Genomic DNA, 20,946 nt, shown 5'->3' with positions numbered 1-20,946 from the left:
CAAATGGTGCAGCTAAGCTTGTAGTACAGATAATCCTTGATTTTACAACCATTCCATTAGTGACCGTTTGAAATTGCAACAGCAGGGGGGAATAAGCTTTCTAACCAAGTTTCACACTTACGACCGTTGCAACATCCCCATGGTTACGTGATCAAAATTAGGGCGCTGGTAACTGGCGTGTATTTATGACAGTTCAGTATTCCTGCGGTCATGTGGTCACCATTTGTAAGCTTCCCAGCTGGGTTCTCACAAGCAAAGTCAATGGGGGAAGCCAGATTCGTTTAACACCTGTTTGATTCTATAAGGGAGATGGGTGGTTAAGAATTTTGACACACAAACACACACACACACATGATTCACTTACCAAACTGAAGCGATTCACTTAATAACTGGCAAAAAGGTTGTAAAATGGGCTCAACTCTAATAAACTGTGTTGCTTAGCAATGGAAATGCTGGACTAAGTTGTCGTAAGTCAAGGACTATCTGTAGATGGTATCTAGATCCCATATGGGCTTGTTTAGGAATTGGTACAGTATTGTTAATGGTGATGGGAATGTGGCTAGAATTGTAAGGAGCCTTCAAGGTCATCAAGTCCAAGCTCCTGTTTGGGTAGTCTAACCATCTCTTGTATAAATCCAGTAAGTGGAAACCCACCACCTCTTTGGTTAGTCATGTCTGATCTCAGACTGGTTTTACGGTTAGGAAGTTCTGCCTTCCTGTAACTTGAACCTAATATTTGAATGCTGCAATTTAAGGATGTTGGAAAAACTGCCCTTTTTGACGTGGCATCCTTTAAAAGCAGGGGTCTCCAAAGTTGGCCCTTTTGTGACTTGTGGACTTCAACTCCCAGAATTCCTCAGCCAGCGTGCCTGGCTGAGGAATTCTGGGAGTTGAAGTCCACAAGTCACAAAAGGGCCAAGTTTGAAGACCCCCTGCTTTAAAGGATTTGTAATGTGCCACGATTCCCGCCTTCCTCCTAGTTATTTTTCTTCAAGGCTAAACAAACCCAGTTCCTTCAAACTGTCTTTGCTGGTCTGTGTTTCTACTGCTTGGTTTGTTGTTGTTGTTGTTGTTGCTGCCCTCCTTTGAAACTGTTCCACTTTCCCTGAAACCTTCTTAAGTGAGGAGCTAGGTTTGAGGTGACCCAACCCAGAATGAAGTAGAACGAGTAGAACAATTCTCATGCTTTAGGAAACAAGGGATGTCCTTCTGACATTTGTTTTTATAGGTACATGTATCCTTCCATGGATCAACTGTCTGAAATGCTGCCGGGAGTTCTAAAACAATTTGGGTGAGTAGAATTGCCTGCTAATGGGCACTTCCAAGTTTTTCAGTCAAGCTTCAGGCAAACCATTTTCCGGTCCCCTTCACAACATCCCCAAAACATCTTAAGAAAACTGTCTTGTTTTCTCTGATGGTGATTATTTATTTATTTATTTATTTATTTATTTATTTATTTATTTATTTATTTATTTATTTATTTATTTATTTATTATTTGATTTGATTTGATTTGATTTGTATACCGCCCTTCTCCCTAAGGACTCAGGGCGGTGAACAGGGACATAAATAATAGAATGTACAAATATAAATATTGAAAATAAATTAAACCCTAATTTAGCCCAAATGTAGAAGATAGTTACCTTAAGATAATAATTAAAAAAGAACCCATCAGACCAGACCGGATTGCTTAAACAGATGTGTTTTTAGGTCGCGTCGGAAGGAGCGAAGGTCGGGAGCCATCCGGAGCTCAACCGGTAAACGGTTCCATAGGTCAGGCGCGCCCACAGAGAAGGCCCTCCCCCTGGGAGCCACCAGACGGCATTCTCCGAACGGCGGCACCCTGAGGAGGCCCTCTCTGTGGGAGCGCACTGGACGGAGGGACGTTGATTACAAGTGGAGAGGTTTTAGAATCCTTTGCATTTTGGAGCACTCCTGGTTGATGTTGTGACTCAGGGCCAGCCTGTGGGTCCGACAGCCGGGTCCGATGTATCGGAGGACTCAGATGTGGGGGAGGAGGGAAACGAACCGGCTGATGATGATTTGGAGACTTTGCAGAGTCCTCAGCCGGGAACCTCTTCTCAGCTGTGTGAGCCCGAGAGTGCGGAGGATGATGACCCACAGCTGGCCCTGTTCAAGGACGCCCGACGCAGGAGGCAGACGAGCAGGGACAAACAAAGAAAGGCTATGGGACTCCTCAGGAGGAGGCACAGGGAGACCACGCCCTGAGCTCTCTATAAAAGAAGTGTTTGGGGAGGGGCTGGTTGCTGAAAGCAACTTTTCCGTTTGAGAAGTCAAGCTCTTGTATTCTTGTAACAGTGTAATTAAAACTTGGCAGAAGCCTTTTGGTCTTGGACGCTTTCCAGACTCTTCTTTTGATTAGGGGTGCGAGAAGAGGGCTGGTTCAGAACAGTTGAAGGATTCCACAACACTCTGTTTGCACTGGTTAATTGGAAAATGAAAACCTTCACATCTGACGGCTATAGTAGTAACGGATGTGTTGGAACGTTCTGCTTTTGGAAGCAGGTTCTTGAAGTTCCACCTGCCACATCCCAAAACTATATTTTTATTTTGTTATGAGTCCACTAGTACAGGGGTCCCCAACTCCCAGTCTGTGGACCAGTACCGATCTGCACAAACAAGCAAAGCCCCATCCGCGGGATGCAGGCAGCACACAAAACCACGCACCCTCCGGTCCCTGGAAAAACCTCTCTCCACGGAACCGGTCCCTGGTGCCCAAAAAGTTGGGGACCTCTGCACTAGTTGAGAAATGTCTAAATGTACTCCCTCTGTGGATTCTGTGGTAGGTTTCTGAATTAAAAGGTTGGCTGGTTATTAAGCAATATGTTTCATTTAAATTTCAGTATAAAGAAAACTCAATTTTACTTCAATGTTTGCTGCACCACTTAACAGCCTTCTTTCTGCATCTAACTGAGTTGTGCCAAATCTGTCCTTGTACGAAGAAGTCTAAAACCTGAAGAGCTAATTTTTAAACTAGTCGATAGGATTAAAGGAAATATTTGCTTTGTGCATGGGAGCTAAGACTGAACTATTTACCCTGACGTATCTAGAGCATGAGGTCAACGCATAAATCTTCATGCCATCTTTAAGGGCTTCTGCTGTGACAATTTTTGTTTGCTTTTTGCTTGCCCATTTGTTGAGGAAATGGAAATAGTTGGATGGAGATACCTTGTCCAAATCCATATATATATTGCTCAAACAAATAAAGGGAACACTTAAACAACACAATGTACTGTATTTAATAGTAGGATGTCTTATCTTGTGTTCCCTTTATTTTTTTGAGCAGTGTGTGTGTTTGTGTGTGTGTGTGTGTGTGTGTGTGTGTGTGTGTGTGTAAAAAACTTGCTGGGGTTCTAACTTGCTGGGGTTTTTTTTCTTTTTAGACTGAAAAGTGTGATCGGAATGGGAACTGGAGCTGGGGCGTACATTTTAACACGATTTGCGGTAAGTTGGGAATGGGGATGGGTTTGCTTCCCTTCTGGTTGCACATTTTGTATAACTACAGTACTATAAACTTGAGTACAGGACACTGTTTTCAGCTTCACATCTTCTGATATGCTCAACCTTAATTGAGTAGCAGACATCTAGTGTCAAACAAAAATCAAAATGTAACGTAACGTCTTCCTCACCAAGAAATGGCTGAGATTTGAGCAGCCAAAGTACAGAGTGGAAATATTTCACCATATTTCTGTAGGAGATGACCAGGCTGAGCTTGAGGGAAGGGTCAAATGCACCATTAGTGTTAAATCCCTTTGTGCCCACAGGAGATCTAAGTCCAGCCCTCTTTGAATTTCACTGAATTTTATCTACCACTAGTTTGCTACTACTACTACTGTTAGTATTTCAGATTCTTGTAAAAAGCTTTAGCATACAATAAACCTATATGTCCTTCGCTGCGCTACTCAGCACGGGCTGCGCTTGGAAGCAACTCTACTACGGAGGGGCTGCTGGGAGGAGGAGGCTGCAGGGGGGCGGGGCTGGGGCGATGGCACATGTGCCCACAGAGAGGGCTCTGAGTACCCCCTCTGGCATGCGTGCCATAGGTTCACCACCACTACCCTATACCATTTCAGACAATCTCTTCTTAAAAACTTCCAGTGTTGGAGCATTCACCGCTTCTGGAGGCAGGTTGTTCCACTGATTAATTGTTCTAACTGTCAGGAAATTTCTCCTTAGTTCTAGGTTGCTTCTCGCAGTTCTACGTTGCTTCTGTCTCTCTATCTGGCTGTTTGCTCATGTGCCTCTTCAATCTGCAGCTTAACTATCCTGATATGGTGGAAGGACTCGTTCTTATCAACGTCAACCCATGCGCCGAAGGGTGGATGGACTGGGCCGCAACCAAGGTAAAAACCTCATTTGTTTAAACTAACCTTAAAAACAGATCAAGGTATGCTTTAGAAGTGCAAGGACTGCAGAAATAAACATTTGGGTATCCTTTCAAGGGACGTGGTGGCTCAGTGGGTTAGGACGCTGAGCTTGTCGATCAGAAGGTCGGCAGTTTGGCAGGTCGAATCCCGACTGCCGCGTAGCAGAGTGAGCACCTGTTACTCATCCCAGCTTCTGCCAAGTTAGCAGTTCAAAACCACGTAAAAATGCAAGTAGAAAAATAGGGACCACTACGGTGGGAAGGTAACAGCATTCCGTGCACCTTTGGCGTCTAGTCATGCCGGCCACATGACCATGGAGACGTCCTCGGACAAGCGCTGACTCTTTGGCTTTGGAACGGAGATGAGCACCGGCCCCTAGAGTCGGAAACGACTAGCACGCATGTGCGGGGGAACCTTATATCCTTTCTGGACGATATATTTAATGAGGGAGAAAAATGTACTTCTTGAAGTATATAATTGAATGTCAGTGTATTACAAGACTGAGGTAATGATACATGATCAATGGAATATTTAAATTATCCTAATGTACTTCTTTTTCAAAAAAAATGTCTAGATTTCTGGATGGGCTCATGCTTTACCAGAGATGGTCATTTCACATCTCTTTGGCAAGGTAAGTCTACTTCTTGAACAGTCGTATTAAAATATATTAAATATATTCACCTTACTGCTCACGATACTAATGATTGTGTGCTATCCATACAACAGAAAAAATATTTTACATTTACCTGTTGTTATTTTTTTTACCTTGTTTCATTAGGCCCAATCTCTCTCTCTCTCTCTCTCTCTCTCTCTCTCTCTCTCTCTCTCTCTCTCTCTCTCTCTCTCTGTCAGTGTGTGAAAACTGAAAAAATGGGCAGGTTTTGCCTTTTTTTCTCATTTAGAATTTCAGAGTGCCATGTTTTTTTTTAATTTTTTAAATTTTCTTAATTTTTAATTTTAACTGGGTTTTTATTTTTCTCAGGGTTTCATTTAATCTTTTTAATTTGTTTTTAACTTTTGTATTGATTTTCTTTTAAATACCCTGTAAACCGCCCTGAGTCCTTCGGGAAAGGGTGGTATATAAATTTAAATAAATAAATAAATAAATAAATAAATAAATAAATAAATAAATAAATAAATAAATAAATAAATAAATAAATAAATAACTTCTGCCACAAAAAAGGATACCTTCAGAGCTAGTGGGCGTTTGAGAATGAAATTAAGGAATGGATTTATGCTGCTATAAGCTGTCTAAGAAAAGTTGGGATTATTACATGGCAGGATTTTGTTTTCATTTGTATACGCACAAATGGGCCATGCTAAGTATGTAATTTGCAAGTACTTATAGAAAAGAACATTTGAAGCTCAGAGTTGAACTGTGGGTGGGATCCTTGGTGCTCTCAGAACTTGGCTGTTTCCTTGCAGGCATTTCATTACCTGACTGGGTAACACCATCAGTGGTAGAAGGGAGTGGGTTTTGGCTCTCTGTTGATATACAGGTGACTTGCCCTATCAGCATTGGTGGGAGTGTACACTGGGGTTTCTTGATTAGGTTGTTGTTACAAATTCACTCCCTAACCTTATATTACCTGCCTACGTGAAATCTAGGAGGAGATTCACAGCAGCCACGATTTGATCCATACTTACCGCCAGCACATCATCGGTGACATGAACCAAAACAATCTCCATCTATTTGTCAACTCTTACAACAGGTAAATAGGCCAGTGAGCTTTTCAAAATGCTTAGTAACATATTTGCTCTTGCTGTTCAGGGGGCAATCGGTAGCAGGATCTCAGATGGTTTTGGAGATCCTTCTACACAGCTCCTATGAGAAGCTTAGTTGTAAGCCTGGGATTCCCACTTGACATTTAAACTTGTCGATGAAAACCCCTCGAAGGGAGAATTCCAGGAGAGGGAGTTATTAAAACTTAAAAGAGTGATACACCTGATGATATTTGTTTCCTTCTGTTGAATGAACTTGTCAGATCCGGGCGTTGCGCTTTATAATCTTTTGGAACAAGACTGAATTCAGGTAGCCCTTGACTTAACCCCACCACTTAGCCCAAAAATTCTGTTGCTAAGTGAGACAGTTGTTAAGTGAGTTTTGCCGCATTTTATCACCCTTCTCTCCACAGTTGTGAAGTGAATCATTTTAGTTGTTAAGTTCGTGACATGATTGTTAAGTGAATCTGGCTTCCCCATTGAGTTTGCTTGTCGGAAGGTTGCCCAGAGTGATCACATGACCCCTGGGGACACGGCAACCGTTGTAAATATGAACCAGTTGCCAAGCATCTGAATTTTGATCATGTGACCACAGGGCTGGTGTAACAGTCATAAGTATGAACAACGGTTATAAGTCCATTTTTTTTTCAATGCCATCTTAATTTTGAACGGTCACTAAATGAGCTGTTGTAAGTCAAGGACTACCTGTGCTCGAAATTTTAATTGAAAGCTAGAACGCCAGATTAGCAGTCCTCTCTCTAATCATCTACTCATTTAGCTGGGAATACACACTAGCCACGACTCTCATACTGATTACCTCTTCCTACTGTTTTGGGGGAATGGGTTTCAAAAAGTTGCAAATGTAGTAACTTCTTACACTTGCTTCCTGTCTGTTTTATAGCCGAAGAGATCTAGACATTGAACGTCCAGTTCCAGGAGCAAACGTCGTTACTCTGCAGTAAGTGTTTGGTACAATTACCCTTTTAAATGTTGGGTTTTCCTGGCCTCCTTTCTGCAAATGGTAAAAACCCTTGTGATACCAACACATTGCAAAACATGCAAAGCGGGGCGGGGGGGGCGGGGGGGGGATCCTGGCTCACCAAAAGCCCTAGCTCAGGGGTCGGCAACCTCGGCTCTTTTATGACTCGTGGACTTCAACTCCCAGAATTCCTGAGCCAGCATAGCTGGCTCAGGAATTCTGGGAGTTGAAGTCCACGAGTCATAAAAGAGCCGAGGTTGCCGACCCCTGCCCTAGCTAATGTAGCCTTGATCAGAAGCTGATAGTTGACCTTACCAAAAGTCAGCCTCATCTGAGGAAGGCCAAGGATTAGAACATGGTACTAAGGGGAGTCTACTAGTATGTTTTAAATGGGTGTTATGTATGTGTACACTTTTGAGATGAAGCAACTAAATTTCATTTGTTTAATCTGTGCCATTGTACCCACAGGGGGGGAAAAAACCACAAGGTTTATCTTTTGCCCCAATGCAGAAAGATTGACCTGACTCCTCCTTGGAGTCCAGTCTGCATTGTGGCTTCACTGAAGCTTTGATGAAGATTATTATAAGACTTACCTTCCCAGTTTCTGCTGAAATTCAGACCGTTCCAATTTAAGAAATAAATCGTGGTCTACCTTATCAGAAGGTGATCTTGGGCCAGTCCCTGCCTCTAAGCCCTTGCAAACCACTCCTGAAAAACTTTTCCAGGAAGGCCACAGGGACTTGTCCAGGCAATCACCAGGAGTCAACGCTGACTCTAAGGCACTGCCAAAAAAGAAAAAAAAGACAAAAAACGATAAACGGTAGAAGCCAAGAATTAGTGCTTGCAAAAGAAACTGATCCTTGAATAGAAATGGGGAGCCGGAAGCTCAACCGTGGGGTCCCCGAGACTCTAAATTAGGTTTCCAGCTGTACATTCAGTTTTTTTTATTGAAAAGTTTTCAATACATTTTATCTTTAACAATCCCTCCCCCCACCCCCCCACCCAGCCCTTCCTAGCCCTCCCTAACCCTCCCCCCTCCCCTTCCCCCCTCCCCCCTCCCCGACTTCCCAGAGCTAAATACAAGGTATAAAAATAAAAACAATCATAAACAACCATATGCTAACAACAATAAGCTATTAAATCTATCGCACTCTAGCTCATATAAAATGACTACAAGCAATACTAATGTCACATCAAAACTTATACAAATGCTAAATGAAACTTTTTAGTCCCATATTTGTTCTGGATGTAATCAATCCACTTTTTACACTCCGTAATATAACGTTGTTGCGAATGGTCTTTCAAATAAGCCGATATCTTTGCCATTTCTGCCAGGTCAGAAACTTTTAAAGTCCATTCTTCTATAGTCGGCAGTTCCTCCTTCTTCCAATACTAAAAGTCTTGCTGCCGTACATTCAGTTTTGTTATAGTGAAAATGAAAAGATTTAGCCTAGCGTAGCAGCAACCAGGGAGCAAGGCAGTTGTTTGGGCTAAAAAGTGCAAACGTTAAAGCCAGCATAAACATCACTTTTGAAATTGCCTTTATGTATTTGGGGGGGGGGTGGAGAAAAAAATCTGGCATTACTCACATTCTCCTAAATAAACTTTTGACAGTTTTCAGTAGACTATGTAACAGTTCACCTGTGTTTAGGTTTTTATGAAAATTAATGGGTTTATTTAGTCAACAAGCCAACACCTTTGAGTCTGCTTTGCTCAACCAATGACCTTGGTGTTTTTTTCTGATACAGTTAGAATCACTTCCTTAAAGTATTGCAAAGCCATTGAGCATTATGAAATGACTATTTCAATTGCTTTCTTTCAGGTGCCCTGCGCTGTTGGTGGTTGGAGACAGCTCTCCTGCAGTTGACGCTGTGGTAAGTACAAAATAGCAAAGGCAGGATATGAATGGAAAGAAAGAAATGAAAGAAAGAAAGAAGGAAAGAAAGAAAGAAAGAAAGAAAGAAAGAAAGAAAGAGAAAGAAAGAAAGAAAGAGAAAGAAAGAAAGAAAGAGAAAGAAAGAAAGAAAGAAAGAAAGAAAGAAAGAAAGAAAAAGAAAGAAAGAAAGAAAGAAAGAAAGAAAGAAAGAAAGAAAGAAGAAAGAAAGAAAGAGAGAGAAAGAGAGAGAGAAAAAGAGAAAGAGAGAAAGAAAGAGAAAGAGAGAAAGAAAGAGAAAGAAAGAAAGAAAGAAAGAAAGAAAGAAAGAAAGAAAGAAAGAAAGAAAGAAAGAAAGAAAGAAAGAGAAAGACAGACCCCAGTTTTCTCTTGAGCATGCAACGTCATTTGGTATTTCGCATCTTGTTTATTTTGACTTCTGCCCTCCAGGATTTGAAATAAGGTCCCGAATAGTCCATTAATTTACCTGGAAATGGGGGTGGGGGGGGAAACAAATTTTGGAAATTCGCAGTTTATCTAGGACTGATAGCCCAAGTCTAATATTGTACCAGTTCCCAAGGCTTAGATATAAAATAGTAAGTACAGCCAGTATGACTGCTTTCTCCCCTGGAATTCTGAATCCTGGGCCAAGATAGATCAATTCTGTGAGTTGATTGCCATCATATCTTTCTAACTTTCTGAGATAGGTTGAGACTAGCCATCTCAAGATGGCACCTTGAAAAATAATCCCAGCAATTGTATTCCTGACCCATTTCAGTCAAATCAGGTTAGACTGAAGAGTAATGATTTCATTGAAGCTACTCATTAAGCTTCATGGCTAAGCGAGGGATTGGTCAGGTTTGCCCGTTCATGGACTAGAGTTCTAACCACCAGGTATGCACTATGAGAAGGAACATTTTACAACAACTTGTAATGAAGTAGCCAACGCGTGGAAAGGAGTAGGCAAGAAGTATTTGTCATTTCAAATGGAGGACTTAAAAATAACTGATCTAGATCATGATCAAAATCCTTAATACTTAATCACAGCCTTATCTACTTGCATCACGTTTTCAGTGAAAAATTCCAACTAGGCAATTTAGTTCTTACAGGAATTAAAAGCAGTACCTACAACCAACAATGAGAGTGTCTCTCCCAATCTAAAGAATAGCACAGGGTTGGAAGTGGGTCAGTTGGATATTAAATCCAGCCGTCTGTTCAAGCGGGAATCAAAATGGAAGCATCCCAGCAGCTGGTGAGAGACAAGGATAGGGATTAAATTCCTTTCGTAGCTGACAGTCCTGAAACCTGAGGTAGATGGATAAGTTGGGGTCCTCGGGCTACATGGGGTTTACGGCATAATTTCAGAAGTCCTTTTTTTGAACGTCGGCCAAGGAGTAAAATGGGGAGAGCCAAGGAGAGTTAATGGGGGCTGCTGCCAACTCTGAACTTTTCCAACCTTAAGCTAGATTTGTGGAAAACAGAATTCCTGTTCCTGCCTGTTAAGAAGCAGTGGAGCATCAGGAAAAAAAATAATAATGGAATATCCAGTGATATTCTTTTAAGCATCCAGAATTTCACTAGCGACTTCCTAAAATCCTGTACAGGTAGTTCTTGACTTACCGCCATAATAGAGATCGGACAATTCACTGTTAAGTGGTGCCGTCGTTAAGTGAAGCACCACGTAATCGCAAATTGCTACCTCCTCCTGGCTTCCTCATTGATTTTGCTTGTTGAGAGCTGGCTGAGCTCACAAACTGTCATCGCACGATAAATGTGTGATAGTTGCCAAGCGCCCAAATCAGAATGGTCACTGTGGGGGACAGAGCAGCCGGTCATCAAGGCGAGGACTGGTTTTAAGTCACTTGCTCCAACTCCGTTGTAACTTGAAACGGTCACCAAATGAATGGCTGGAAGCTGGAGACTACTTGTAATGGAATCCCTTTGCTAGTTGGGACTTATGGGACTTATTATCCTTAAAGTAAAGTAGACCCTCTAAAAATTGCATACAGGAGGTTTTTCTCAAAAATGTGACGTGAAAGCTCAGCTTCTCTTTTCGTTCCCTCTGTTCCTTTTCCCACAGGTGGACTGCAACGCTAAGCTTGACCCAACAAAGACGACGCTTTTAAAGGTAACCCCTGGGGCCCAAGGCAGAGCTCTTGGGATTTGTGTGAAAGAGTTCAGATTTTTGTGCAAAGGACTAGAAGCAGGCATTTTGTGCAAAGGACTAGAAGCAGGCATACCCAACCTTGGCCACTTCAAGACCGGTGGACTTCAACTCCTAGAATTCCCCAGCCAGCATGGCTGGCTGGAGAATTCTGGAAGTTGAAGTCCACAGGTCTTGAAGTGGCCAAGGTTGGACAATCCCGTACTAGAGTGTTTTGATCCAGGCATTAGTATCACTGACCTACATTTTTGCACAGGCATTAGGGCTCTTAAATGTAATTAGGGGGGTCAGACGTTGACGCTGCCACTATGTTTAGAAATTTATCCCGTAATAGGTTTTAATCCTGCTAGGAGGGAAGCGCGCAGGCTCACACGGTAGACGTGCAGCATTTCATAGCCCACCGTATAAGACTGATCTGTATCGAGCTTAATACAGTAAGCACTTTAAGATGTTTCTGGGGATGAGAAGTTTCTTCGGGCATGCTGAATGCTGCCAGACAGACTGTCATAGTTCCGACAGATGAAAGTCTTCAAAGAACTTTGAGGCATTGTTTACCTTAAAGGATCTTTATTCAAGTAGCGTAGCATCGGCAGGTACATACTCGAAGCCAAAATCTGAATTCCCCTCCCCTGAGCACATCATATCAAAGCACAATTCCCTCCTCCAATTAACGGTCATAAATCACATTCTCCGATTAGTTTGAAATGCGCCAATTCCTTATCATCTCTCATATCATTAACCTTGGTTCTCACACTAGTTACAGTATTGTTATGTCTAACTAAACTCCCATGCACATTCCTCCTCCTCCTCCTCCCTCCACCAGTATCATCTAATTCTAACTCTTAATTCTAAGAGTAAAGCATGAGAAAGAAAAGGGCTGCATCTCCATACGTTGTCAAAGCAAGAACATCCAACATTAGCAGCGTTGACCCAGACCTTTCTGGAACTCGAGCCATTTGTCCACATCCCTCGTTCTGTATTTAGACTTTGGGTGGGTGGAGGGGTCCATTTCGTACTGGCGATGACGGGCTGCCATTTGGAACAGAATTACAATGTTTCCTATAATTCCTGATCTGGCAAAGGGGGACAGAACGACGGTCCATTGGGCGGGTGGAAAGTTCTTTCAAATTAATTCCCACCAGAGCAAACGGTTTGTTTCGTTTAGAAGTTGGGCGATGAATCGAAAACATGCTGGTGGATCTGAAGGATGACAGAACCTGAGTTATAATTCCGTTCTGGACATTTGATAACAACTCGTCAACAATTGGTTTTGTCCCGAGTTTTCCCTCAAACCGTACAGATCCCTCAAATGCTTTTAACTCCAAACTTTGCATAGTGAATCCAGTTGTCATTCATTTATGCCTTTTCAGCTAGTAACTTGCCCATTCTCACAAAGAAATGGAGACTAAAACAAAGAAATAAAGGGATATTCATTCAGAAGAATTGTGGTACAGAGTAGCCTCCCTAATTTGGTGCCTACCGGTACAGATGTATTTGCCTGTGAATTCCCAGAATTCCCAAGCAACTGAGTGGAATTCTGGGAGTTGAAGGTCAACATATCTGAAGGACTGATGTGAAGGATATTATATGCCAGGGGTCTTCAAACGTGGCCCTTTTATGACTTGTGGACTTCAACTGCCAGAATTCCTCAGCCAGTGTGGCTGGCTGAGGAATTCTGGGAGTTGAAGTCCACAAGCCATAAAAGGGCCACGTTTGAAGATCCCTGTTATATGCTATAAACAAAGTGTGGGTTAAGACCTCCTAGCTGTTGTTGTTGTTAGCTGCGAAGTCGTGTCCGACCCATCGCGACCCTATGGACAATGTTCCTCCAGGCCTTCCTGTCCTCTACCATCTTCTGGAGTCCATTTAAGCTCACGCCTACTGCTTCAGTGACTCCATCCAGCCACCTCATTCTTTGTCGTCCCCTTCTTCTATTGCCCTCAATCTTTCCCAGCATTAGGCTTTTCTCCAGTGAGTCTTTCCTTCTCATTAGGTGGCCAAAGTATTTGAGTTTTAGCTTCAGGATCTGGCCTTCTAAAGAGCAGTCGGGATTGATCTCCTCTAGGACTGACCGGTTTGATCGCCTTGCAGTCCAAGGGACTCGCAGGAGTCTTCTCCAGCACCATAGTTCAAAGGCCTCAATTCTTTGGCGCTCAGCCTTTCTTATGGTCCAACTTTCACTGCCATACATTGCAACTGGGAAGACCATAGCCTTGACTATACGCACTTTTGTTGACAGGGTGATGTCTCTGCTTTTTAGTGTGCTGTCTAGATTTGCCATGGCTTTCCTCCCCAGGAGCAAGCGTCTTTTAATTTCTTGGCTACAGTCCCCATCTGCAGTGATCTTGGAGCCCAGGAAAATAAAATCTGTCACTACCTCCATTTCTTCCCCATCTATTTGCCAGGAATTGAGAGGGCCAGATGCCATGATCTTGGTTTTCTTAATGTTAAGTTTCAACCCAAGTTTTGCACTCTCCTTCTTCACCCGCAACAAGAGGCTCTTTAGTTCTTCTTCACTTTCTGCCATTAGAGTGGTATCATCTGCGTATCTTAGGTTGTTGATATTTCTTCCGGCAATCTTAATTCCAACTTTTGATTCATCGAGCCCTGCCTTTCTCATGATGTGCTCTGCATATAAGTTAAATAGGCAGGGCGACAGTATACAGCCTTGCCGGACTCCTTTCCCAATATTGAACCAATCAGTGGTTCCATGTCCAGTTCTCACTGTTGCTTCTTGACCCGCATATAGGTTTCTCAAGAGACAAATAAGATGGTCTGGTACTCCCATCTCTTTAAGAACTTGCCACAGTTTGTTATGATCCACACAATCAAAGGCTTTAGCATAGTCAATGAAGCAGAAGTAGATGTTTTTCTGGAATTCCCTAGCTTTCTCCATGATCCAGCGTATGTTGGCAATTTGATCTCTAGTTCCTCTGCCTCTTCGAAATCCTGCCTGTACTTCTGGTAGTTCTCGATCCACATACTGCTGAAGTCTAGCTTGTAGGATTTTAAGCATGACTTTACTAGCATGAGAAATGAGTGCAATGGTGCGATAGTTTGAACATTCTTTGGCACTGCCTTTCTTTGGAATTGGAATGTAAACTGATCTTTTCCAATCCTGTGGCCACTGTTGAGTTTTCCAAATTTGCTGGCAAATTGAGTGTAGCACTTTTACTGCATTGTCTTTTAAGATTTTGAATAGCTCAGCTGGAATACTGTCACCTCCACTAGCTTTGTTGTTGCTCAGCTTTTCTAAGGCCCACTTCACTTCACATTCTAGGATGTCTGGCTCGAGGTCAGTGACCACCTCATTGTGATTATCTGGGACGTTAAGCTCATTCTTGTATAGTTCTTCTGTGTAATTTTGCCACCTCTTCTTAATCTCTTCTGCCTCTGTTAGGTCCCTGCCATTTTGGTCCCTTATCATGCCCATTTTTGCATTAAACGTTCCCTTCATCTCTCCAATTTTCTTGAAAAGATCTCTGGTCCTCCCTATTCTATTGTTTTCTTCTATTTCTTTGCACTGTTCATTTAAGAAGGCATTCTTATCTCTTCTAGCTATTCTCTGGAATTCTGCATTCAATTGGGCATATCTATGTTTTTCTCCCTTGCCTTTCGCTTCCCTCCTTTCCTCAGCTATTTGCAAAGCTTCCTCAGACAGCCATTTTGCTTTCTTGCATTTCTTTTTCTTTGGGATGGTTTTGGTTGCTACCTGTTGTACAATGTCGCAAACCTCTGTCCATAGTTCTTCAGGCACTCTGTCTATCAGATCTAATTCCTTAAATCTATTTGTCACCTCTACTGTATATTCAACAGGGATATGATTCAAATCATACCTGAGTGGCCTAGTACTTTTCCCTACTTTCTTCAGTTTAAGCCTAAACTTTGCAAGGAGAAGCTCATGGTCTGAGCCACAGTCAGCTCCTGGTCTTGTTTTTACTGACTGTATAGAGCTTCTCCATCTTTGGCTGCAGAGCATATAGTCAATCTGATTTCTGTGTTGACCGTCTGGTGATGTCCATGTGTAGAGCCGTCTCTTGGGTTGTTGGAAAAGAGTGTTTGCTATGACCATCGTATTCTCTTGACAAAATTCTATCAGCCTGTGCCCTGCTTCATTTTGTACTCCAAGGCCAAACTTGCCTGTTATTCCAGTTATCTTTTGGCTTCCTACTTTAGCATTCCAATCCCCCATGATGATAAGGACATCATTTTTGGGTGTTAGTTCTATAAGGTGCTGTAGGGCTTCATAGAACCGGTCAATTTCTTCCTCTTCAGCACTGGTGGTTGGGGCATAGACTTGGACTACTGTGATATTGAATGGTTTGCCTTGGATTCGAACTGAGATCATTCTGTCATTTTGAGGATTGTATCCCAGTATTGCTTTTCCTACTCTTTTATTGACTATGAAGGCTACTCCATTTCTTCTGAGGGATTCTTGCCCGCAGTAGTATACCTGATGGTCATCTGAATTAAATTCACCCATTCCTGTCCATTTTAGTTCGCTGATACCTAAGATGTCGATGTTCAGTCTTGTCATCTCTTGTTTGACCACGTCCAACTTTCCTTGATTCATGGATCTTACATTCCAGGTTCCTATGGAGAAAAAATCTTTACAGCATCGGACTTTCCTTTCACCACCAGACACATCCACAGCTGAGCGTCCTTTCGGCTTTGGCCCAGTCGCTTCATTCTTTCTGGCGCTACTAGTACTAGCCCTCTGCTCTTCCCCAGTAGCATATTGGACGCCTTCCGACCTGAGGGGCTCATCTTCCAGCGTCATATTGTTTTGCCTTTTGGTACTGTCCATAGGGTTTTCATGGCAAAGATACTGGAGTGGTTTGCCATTTCCTTCTCCAGTGGATCACGTTTTGTCAGAACTCTCTGCTATGACCTGTCCGTCTTGGGTGGCCCTGCACGGCATAGCTCATAGCTTCATTGAATTACGCAAGCCCCTTCGCCACGACAAGGCAGTAATCCATGAAGTGGGACCTCCTAGCTATTATTGCTAATTATTCCATTTGGAAAATAAGTATCTTCTCTAACCCCTTTACCAGCAGGCATTAGGAATCTCCAGCTAAAATGGAATATTACTTTGGTTAGAAAACCCTCCTTAAAATTCTTCTGAACAGAATTTCTGAGTGAACATTATTGCCAAAAGGGTAAAAAAATACATCCCCCACCTTTGAACGGAAACATCTCTTAACGTCTCTGTTATGTATCCAGAAATCTTTTTGCCTCTCACATCCAATGATAAAATCTGTTCTTCCTGTGTAGATGGTTGTAAAGTCAGGGCAAGTAAACTGGTATTGTTGAGAAAGTAGGATTTTAAAAAAAAAAATAAAATAAAACATTGCTGACTACTTTTTCTTTTGCAGATGGCTGACTGTGGTGGTCTTCCTCAAGTTTCCCAGGTGAGAATTGATTTGGGGGCAACAGGAGATAAGAAGTACTGAAGAGAATTTCACATTTGGTCTATCGCAAACCGGATCCATTTATTTATACTTACCATCTGTGTTGGAAAGCAAAACTCCATAGGTAGAATTGAGAGCCATTTTGATCTAGTGGTTAAGGTAGCTGACCAGAAAACGAAGAGTCCGAGTTCTAGTCCAGGGGTCTTCAGACTTGGCCCTTTTATGACTCGTGGACTTCAACTCCCAGAATTCCTGAGCCAGCGTGCCTGGCTGAGGAATTCTGGGAGTTGAAGTCCACAAGCAGGGGCCTTCAAACTTGGCCCTTTTATGACTTGTGAACTTCAACTTCCAGAATTCCTCAGCCAGGCCCAACTCACCTCACAGGGTGGTTGTTGTGGGGAAAAATAGGAGGAAAAAGTTGTGCTGGATATATTTATTACCTTAAGTTATCTGTAAAAAAATAATAAAGGCAGGAAGCAAATAAATAACCAACTAACTAACCAGTGTGTGAAATATGTAACCGTACCAGGGTGACTTCATCATAGGTTTTAGTGTTGGGTTGTTGCAGAGATATTTAAGCCGGCAATTCTTCCACAGTTCTAAATGTATTCAATGGATCTGAGGTCTTTTGTTTTGACTACTCTTTGTCCAATCTCCTTTTTTGGAAATATTTAATAACAGGTGATTATCATATTCATGCCGCGTTTCCTTTTTACAGCCTGCCAAGCTTGCTGAAGCTTTCAAATACTTCGTCCAGGGAATGGGATACAGTAAGTAGTTGTTGCTTGGAAAAAAAAATTGGCTAAGTTGCTGTCGCTGGTGTGTGTGTCTGTGTGGCTGAAACTGTGTACGATGCATTCAGTTGCTTTTGTTCGAGAAGTCCCGATATATCTGACTGATGGTCTGCTTTGGTCATTGTTATCTCTGGAGATTTTGTCGTTCTCTTTTCTTCCCTTCTTCTTTCTAAATTATTTCCTTAATCGCAAAACACTTATAATCAGTAGATTTTTGTCTTGGGGTTTTGTCTTGTGGTACTGGGTGGAAAAACTACATCAGGGAGCACATAAATAAACCCTACTCTTTGGAGCCCCAGGTGTAGTCTCCAGAGCCTCCCCATATATATGTGTTTTAATGAGATAAAGGTTAACCATCATGAAAAGTGAGAAATAATTCTGTTAACTGTGTACGTGTGTAGTAGAAGGAGTGGCAGAACTGGGGATGGAGTTAAAAGAGGGACAAGTCTAGAATCTCTGTAGCTACAAGCAAACTAAGGGCAAACCCCCCTTGAATTTTGTTGAACCCCTAACTAATTCCAAGCAGGTACTAGCTATTGGTTGAGAAGATTCCTGTGCATAGGCCTGACTAGTCATAAATCAGATTAATTGGACCTTTACATGTGGACCTGATCTTTGATGCCTGACAATAAGATCAGTTAATAATTAAATAAAGCAATGTGTTTCTTATCCTAATCTTACTCACTCTTTGATCCGTGGCCTAATTTGGCTGAAAAAAACTGCATGCAACACAGACACACACACACCCTCCTCCATGTTTAAATAATGGTCATTGCAAATTGACACAGCATATAGGGCGGAGGTACAAAAACTATCCATATGGTGTAGTAACAACAACTTGCACCTAAACATCGGCAAGACGAAAGAGATGGTGTTAGACTTCCGGAGAAAAAAGGAGGAACCTGCCCCACTTCACATCAGAGAGAACTGTGTAGAGAGAGTTTCCTCCTTTAAATTTCTGGGAGTCTACCTCTGTGAAGATCTGATCTGGAAAGTTAACACAACTCAGGTGGCTAGAAAGGCCCAACAGAGGCTTCACTTTCTTAGGGTCTTGCGGAAGAACAGGGTAGAACAACGGCTAATGGCCCTCTTTTACTGGTCTACTATAGAGAGCGTCCTCTCGTATGGTATTGTGGTTTGGTATGCTGGTCTGACAGCCGCGGATAGGAAAGTATTACAGAGGGTAGTGAGCACAGCACAAGACATTGTGGGCTGTTCCCTGACACCACTGGATGACATCGCCAGGGCTCGTTGCCTTGGAAGAGTGAGGAAGATTCTCAGGGATGACTCACACCCTGGACGGTATCTCTTTACTCTCCTACCGTAGGAGATATAGGAATATAGCCAGCCGTAGCAACAGGCTGAAAAATAGCTTCTATCCGTGGGCTGTTAGGCTTTTAAATGGGACATAATCTCATGCAGAATTGACTTGAGAGGCCGGTGTGTGGTGTTGTTGGTTCACATAGTGTGGTGGGATGGAGGGTTTGTTGTCACTGTGTGTTGGGGGGAGAGAGCACGGGGGGAGGCTCAGCTAATCTCAATGTACACATGTACTTTGACAATAAAGGTTTATTATTATTATGTATCTCCTCCTAAAGCCAAGTTTTCCGTTGACAGTGCCTTCCGCAAGCATGACCAGACTCATGAGATCCCGCACAGCTTCCGGCTCCAGTGTCACATCCATGGAAGGGAACAGGAGCCGATCCCACACCGCGGAAGGTTCCCGAAGTCGGTCTCACACGGGCGAGGGTCCCAGAAGCAGAGCTCAAACTGGGGAAGCTCCCCGGAGTCAGGTTGCCGCAGACATCGAGCTGACTTCTAATGCTGCCAAGACCAGTGGACAGTCGAGCCCCAAGTCAATGGAAGTGTCCTGTTAAATGATGCTGGCCTAGCCCAAACCAAGATCAAGCCGCCTCAGGCTGTGCATTGCAATATTTAACCTAAGGTGTTCCCCATAACAAATGGATTTCTGCCCCTCCCTTCCCCAAATCCATGGGGACCAATTAAAAAAAACACAAACATCTCAGATGCTCTGTTTCCCTAATCAAATGGCTGATCTTCTTTCCAGCTACATCTTTCTAGATGGCTTTAACGCTCATCCAGTTATTGATCTTTCTGTCTTTTTCGGAAACTGATTGCCTGAAGCTCATGGGTCCTGGGTCATCTTTGGCTCTCCTTTTACCCAGTTCTAAAAATGAAACCATATTGGGCTTTTTTTCCCCCCAATCTAATTTTAAGGCGTCATTGTGGAAGGGGAGGTGAGGATGAAAGAAAAGAGTGGGGGATTTTCAAAACTCTTCAGCCTCAGGTCTGACTATACCTATTCTTCAAAGGGAGTTGAGTGACTGGCTTCGCGGCTAGCATCCAAGCTCTCTATTTTGCTACACAGCCGCATTAAAAATGGGGAATTGGATACGACTCGGAGGCAAAGCCCGCTATCAAAGGCCACCTTTCAGAGATTCCAGACCTGAGAACGCTGCTTAATCAGATCAGAGTAAGGGTTCGGGATTCTTGGAAATGTACCGCATTTGGTCTTAAATTTTGAATTTCAATGGGTTGTCTTTAAGAAGCAGCAGCAATAGATAAAGCTGTTGTCTTTACTGTAATTAAAACTACTTTGGTGGTTTTCCTGCAGGGGTACCCCCACCCACTCATTCACCTCCCCAATCTTTGCTTCCAAAGAGTTTGGGGCAGAAGTAACAAGCATCTCATTCTTGAATTTACTCTAAGCAGTAAATTAAGACAGTGGAATTCCTGTATAGTGATTAGAAAGAACTATCTCAGCCTCTTAAAGACTTTGAAATTGGGGCTGGATAAATGTCTGAAAAATGTTGGAGGAAGAGGCAAAGCTGTAATAAGAGATTTAGTTTGATGATTGTAAAATTAGATTGTATTGATTCTCCAATTTAAAAGCTACTTTGCCGATGTCTGCAAGCGCTACAGGGTGGGGAAGCTATGAGCAAGACAGCTCAACAGGTTTCTGGCATAGATGAGAATTCTAGTTTTTATAGAAACATAATTATATCTATTTTTCCACTGGCTTGATCTGTTGGCTACTTCACAAGACTTAATATAGCTAATGAATTTTTGGATATTGAGCATTTACATCATTTAGCATCTCCAGAGCTGAATATCTGAGGTAGTTCACGAGAACTGATTTCCACCCTAGGTTAATTGCCCGGGGTTTGTTTGTTTTTTCTCCTTCAAATGACAACTTCAAAGTGTTCTGGAAAGTTTATAATGAGGAATAGCAGATTGTAATAGAATGGCTCGGCTTGCCTATTTGGGGGGAAAGTTTATTAATGAATTATTTGTATTTATTTCAAAGAAAATAAATTTGTAACTTTGCAGTGTTTGGTTTTTTGTTGTTTTTTTTCTGTGTCCAGAATAGTGATAAGGATGTTTGTTTGTGGAGGAGGAAGAATAATGCTTTTTATTAAGAATAACTGAATGAGCAGAACTTTAAAAAAAAAACATTAAAAGCCAGTCTTTCTTTCTTCCTTAGCCTGAACCTCTTAGGTGTGTCAGGATCACAACTAAGCTAGTTTCCAACCGGTGTCCTTGTAAATCTGGAGGGTGGCAGTTTACTGAATGGCATCTAATCAGACCAGATAGAA

At 42.4% G+C, this 20,946-nt stretch overlaps 1 protein-coding gene across 1 annotated transcript in view; it reads left to right on the top strand.

Moving 5' to 3' along the window:
* NDRG1 (N-myc downstream regulated 1) overlaps positions 1–20,682 on the top strand; it is a 54,627-nt gene extending 33,945 nt beyond the window's left edge. The window contains exons 6-16 of the mRNA XM_083360097.1: positions 1,229–1,291; positions 3,403–3,463; positions 4,276–4,362; positions 4,961–5,017; positions 5,995–6,098; positions 7,010–7,066; positions 8,910–8,961; positions 11,041–11,088; positions 16,500–16,535; positions 17,254–17,305; positions 18,947–20,682. Coding sequence (XP_083216223.1) covers positions 1,229–1,291; positions 3,403–3,463; positions 4,276–4,362; positions 4,961–5,017; positions 5,995–6,098; positions 7,010–7,066; positions 8,910–8,961; positions 11,041–11,088; positions 16,500–16,535; positions 17,254–17,305; positions 18,947–19,206 — 877 coding nt within the window. The 3' untranslated portion in view covers positions 19,207–20,682. The remainder of the gene's footprint in view (positions 1–1,228; positions 1,292–3,402; positions 3,464–4,275; positions 4,363–4,960; positions 5,018–5,994; positions 6,099–7,009; positions 7,067–8,909; positions 8,962–11,040; positions 11,089–16,499; positions 16,536–17,253; positions 17,306–18,946) is intronic.
* Positions 20,683–20,946: the final 264 nt, after the last annotated feature.

Source organism: Vipera ursinii, assembly GCF_947247035.1.
Source record: "Vipera ursinii genome assembly, chromosome: 3".
In the NCBI taxonomy this organism is placed as follows: domain Eukaryota; kingdom Metazoa; phylum Chordata; class Lepidosauria; order Squamata; family Viperidae; genus Vipera; species Vipera ursinii.
Note: the sequence above shows the minus strand (reverse complement) of the source record. Positions and strands in the feature narration are given on the sequence as shown.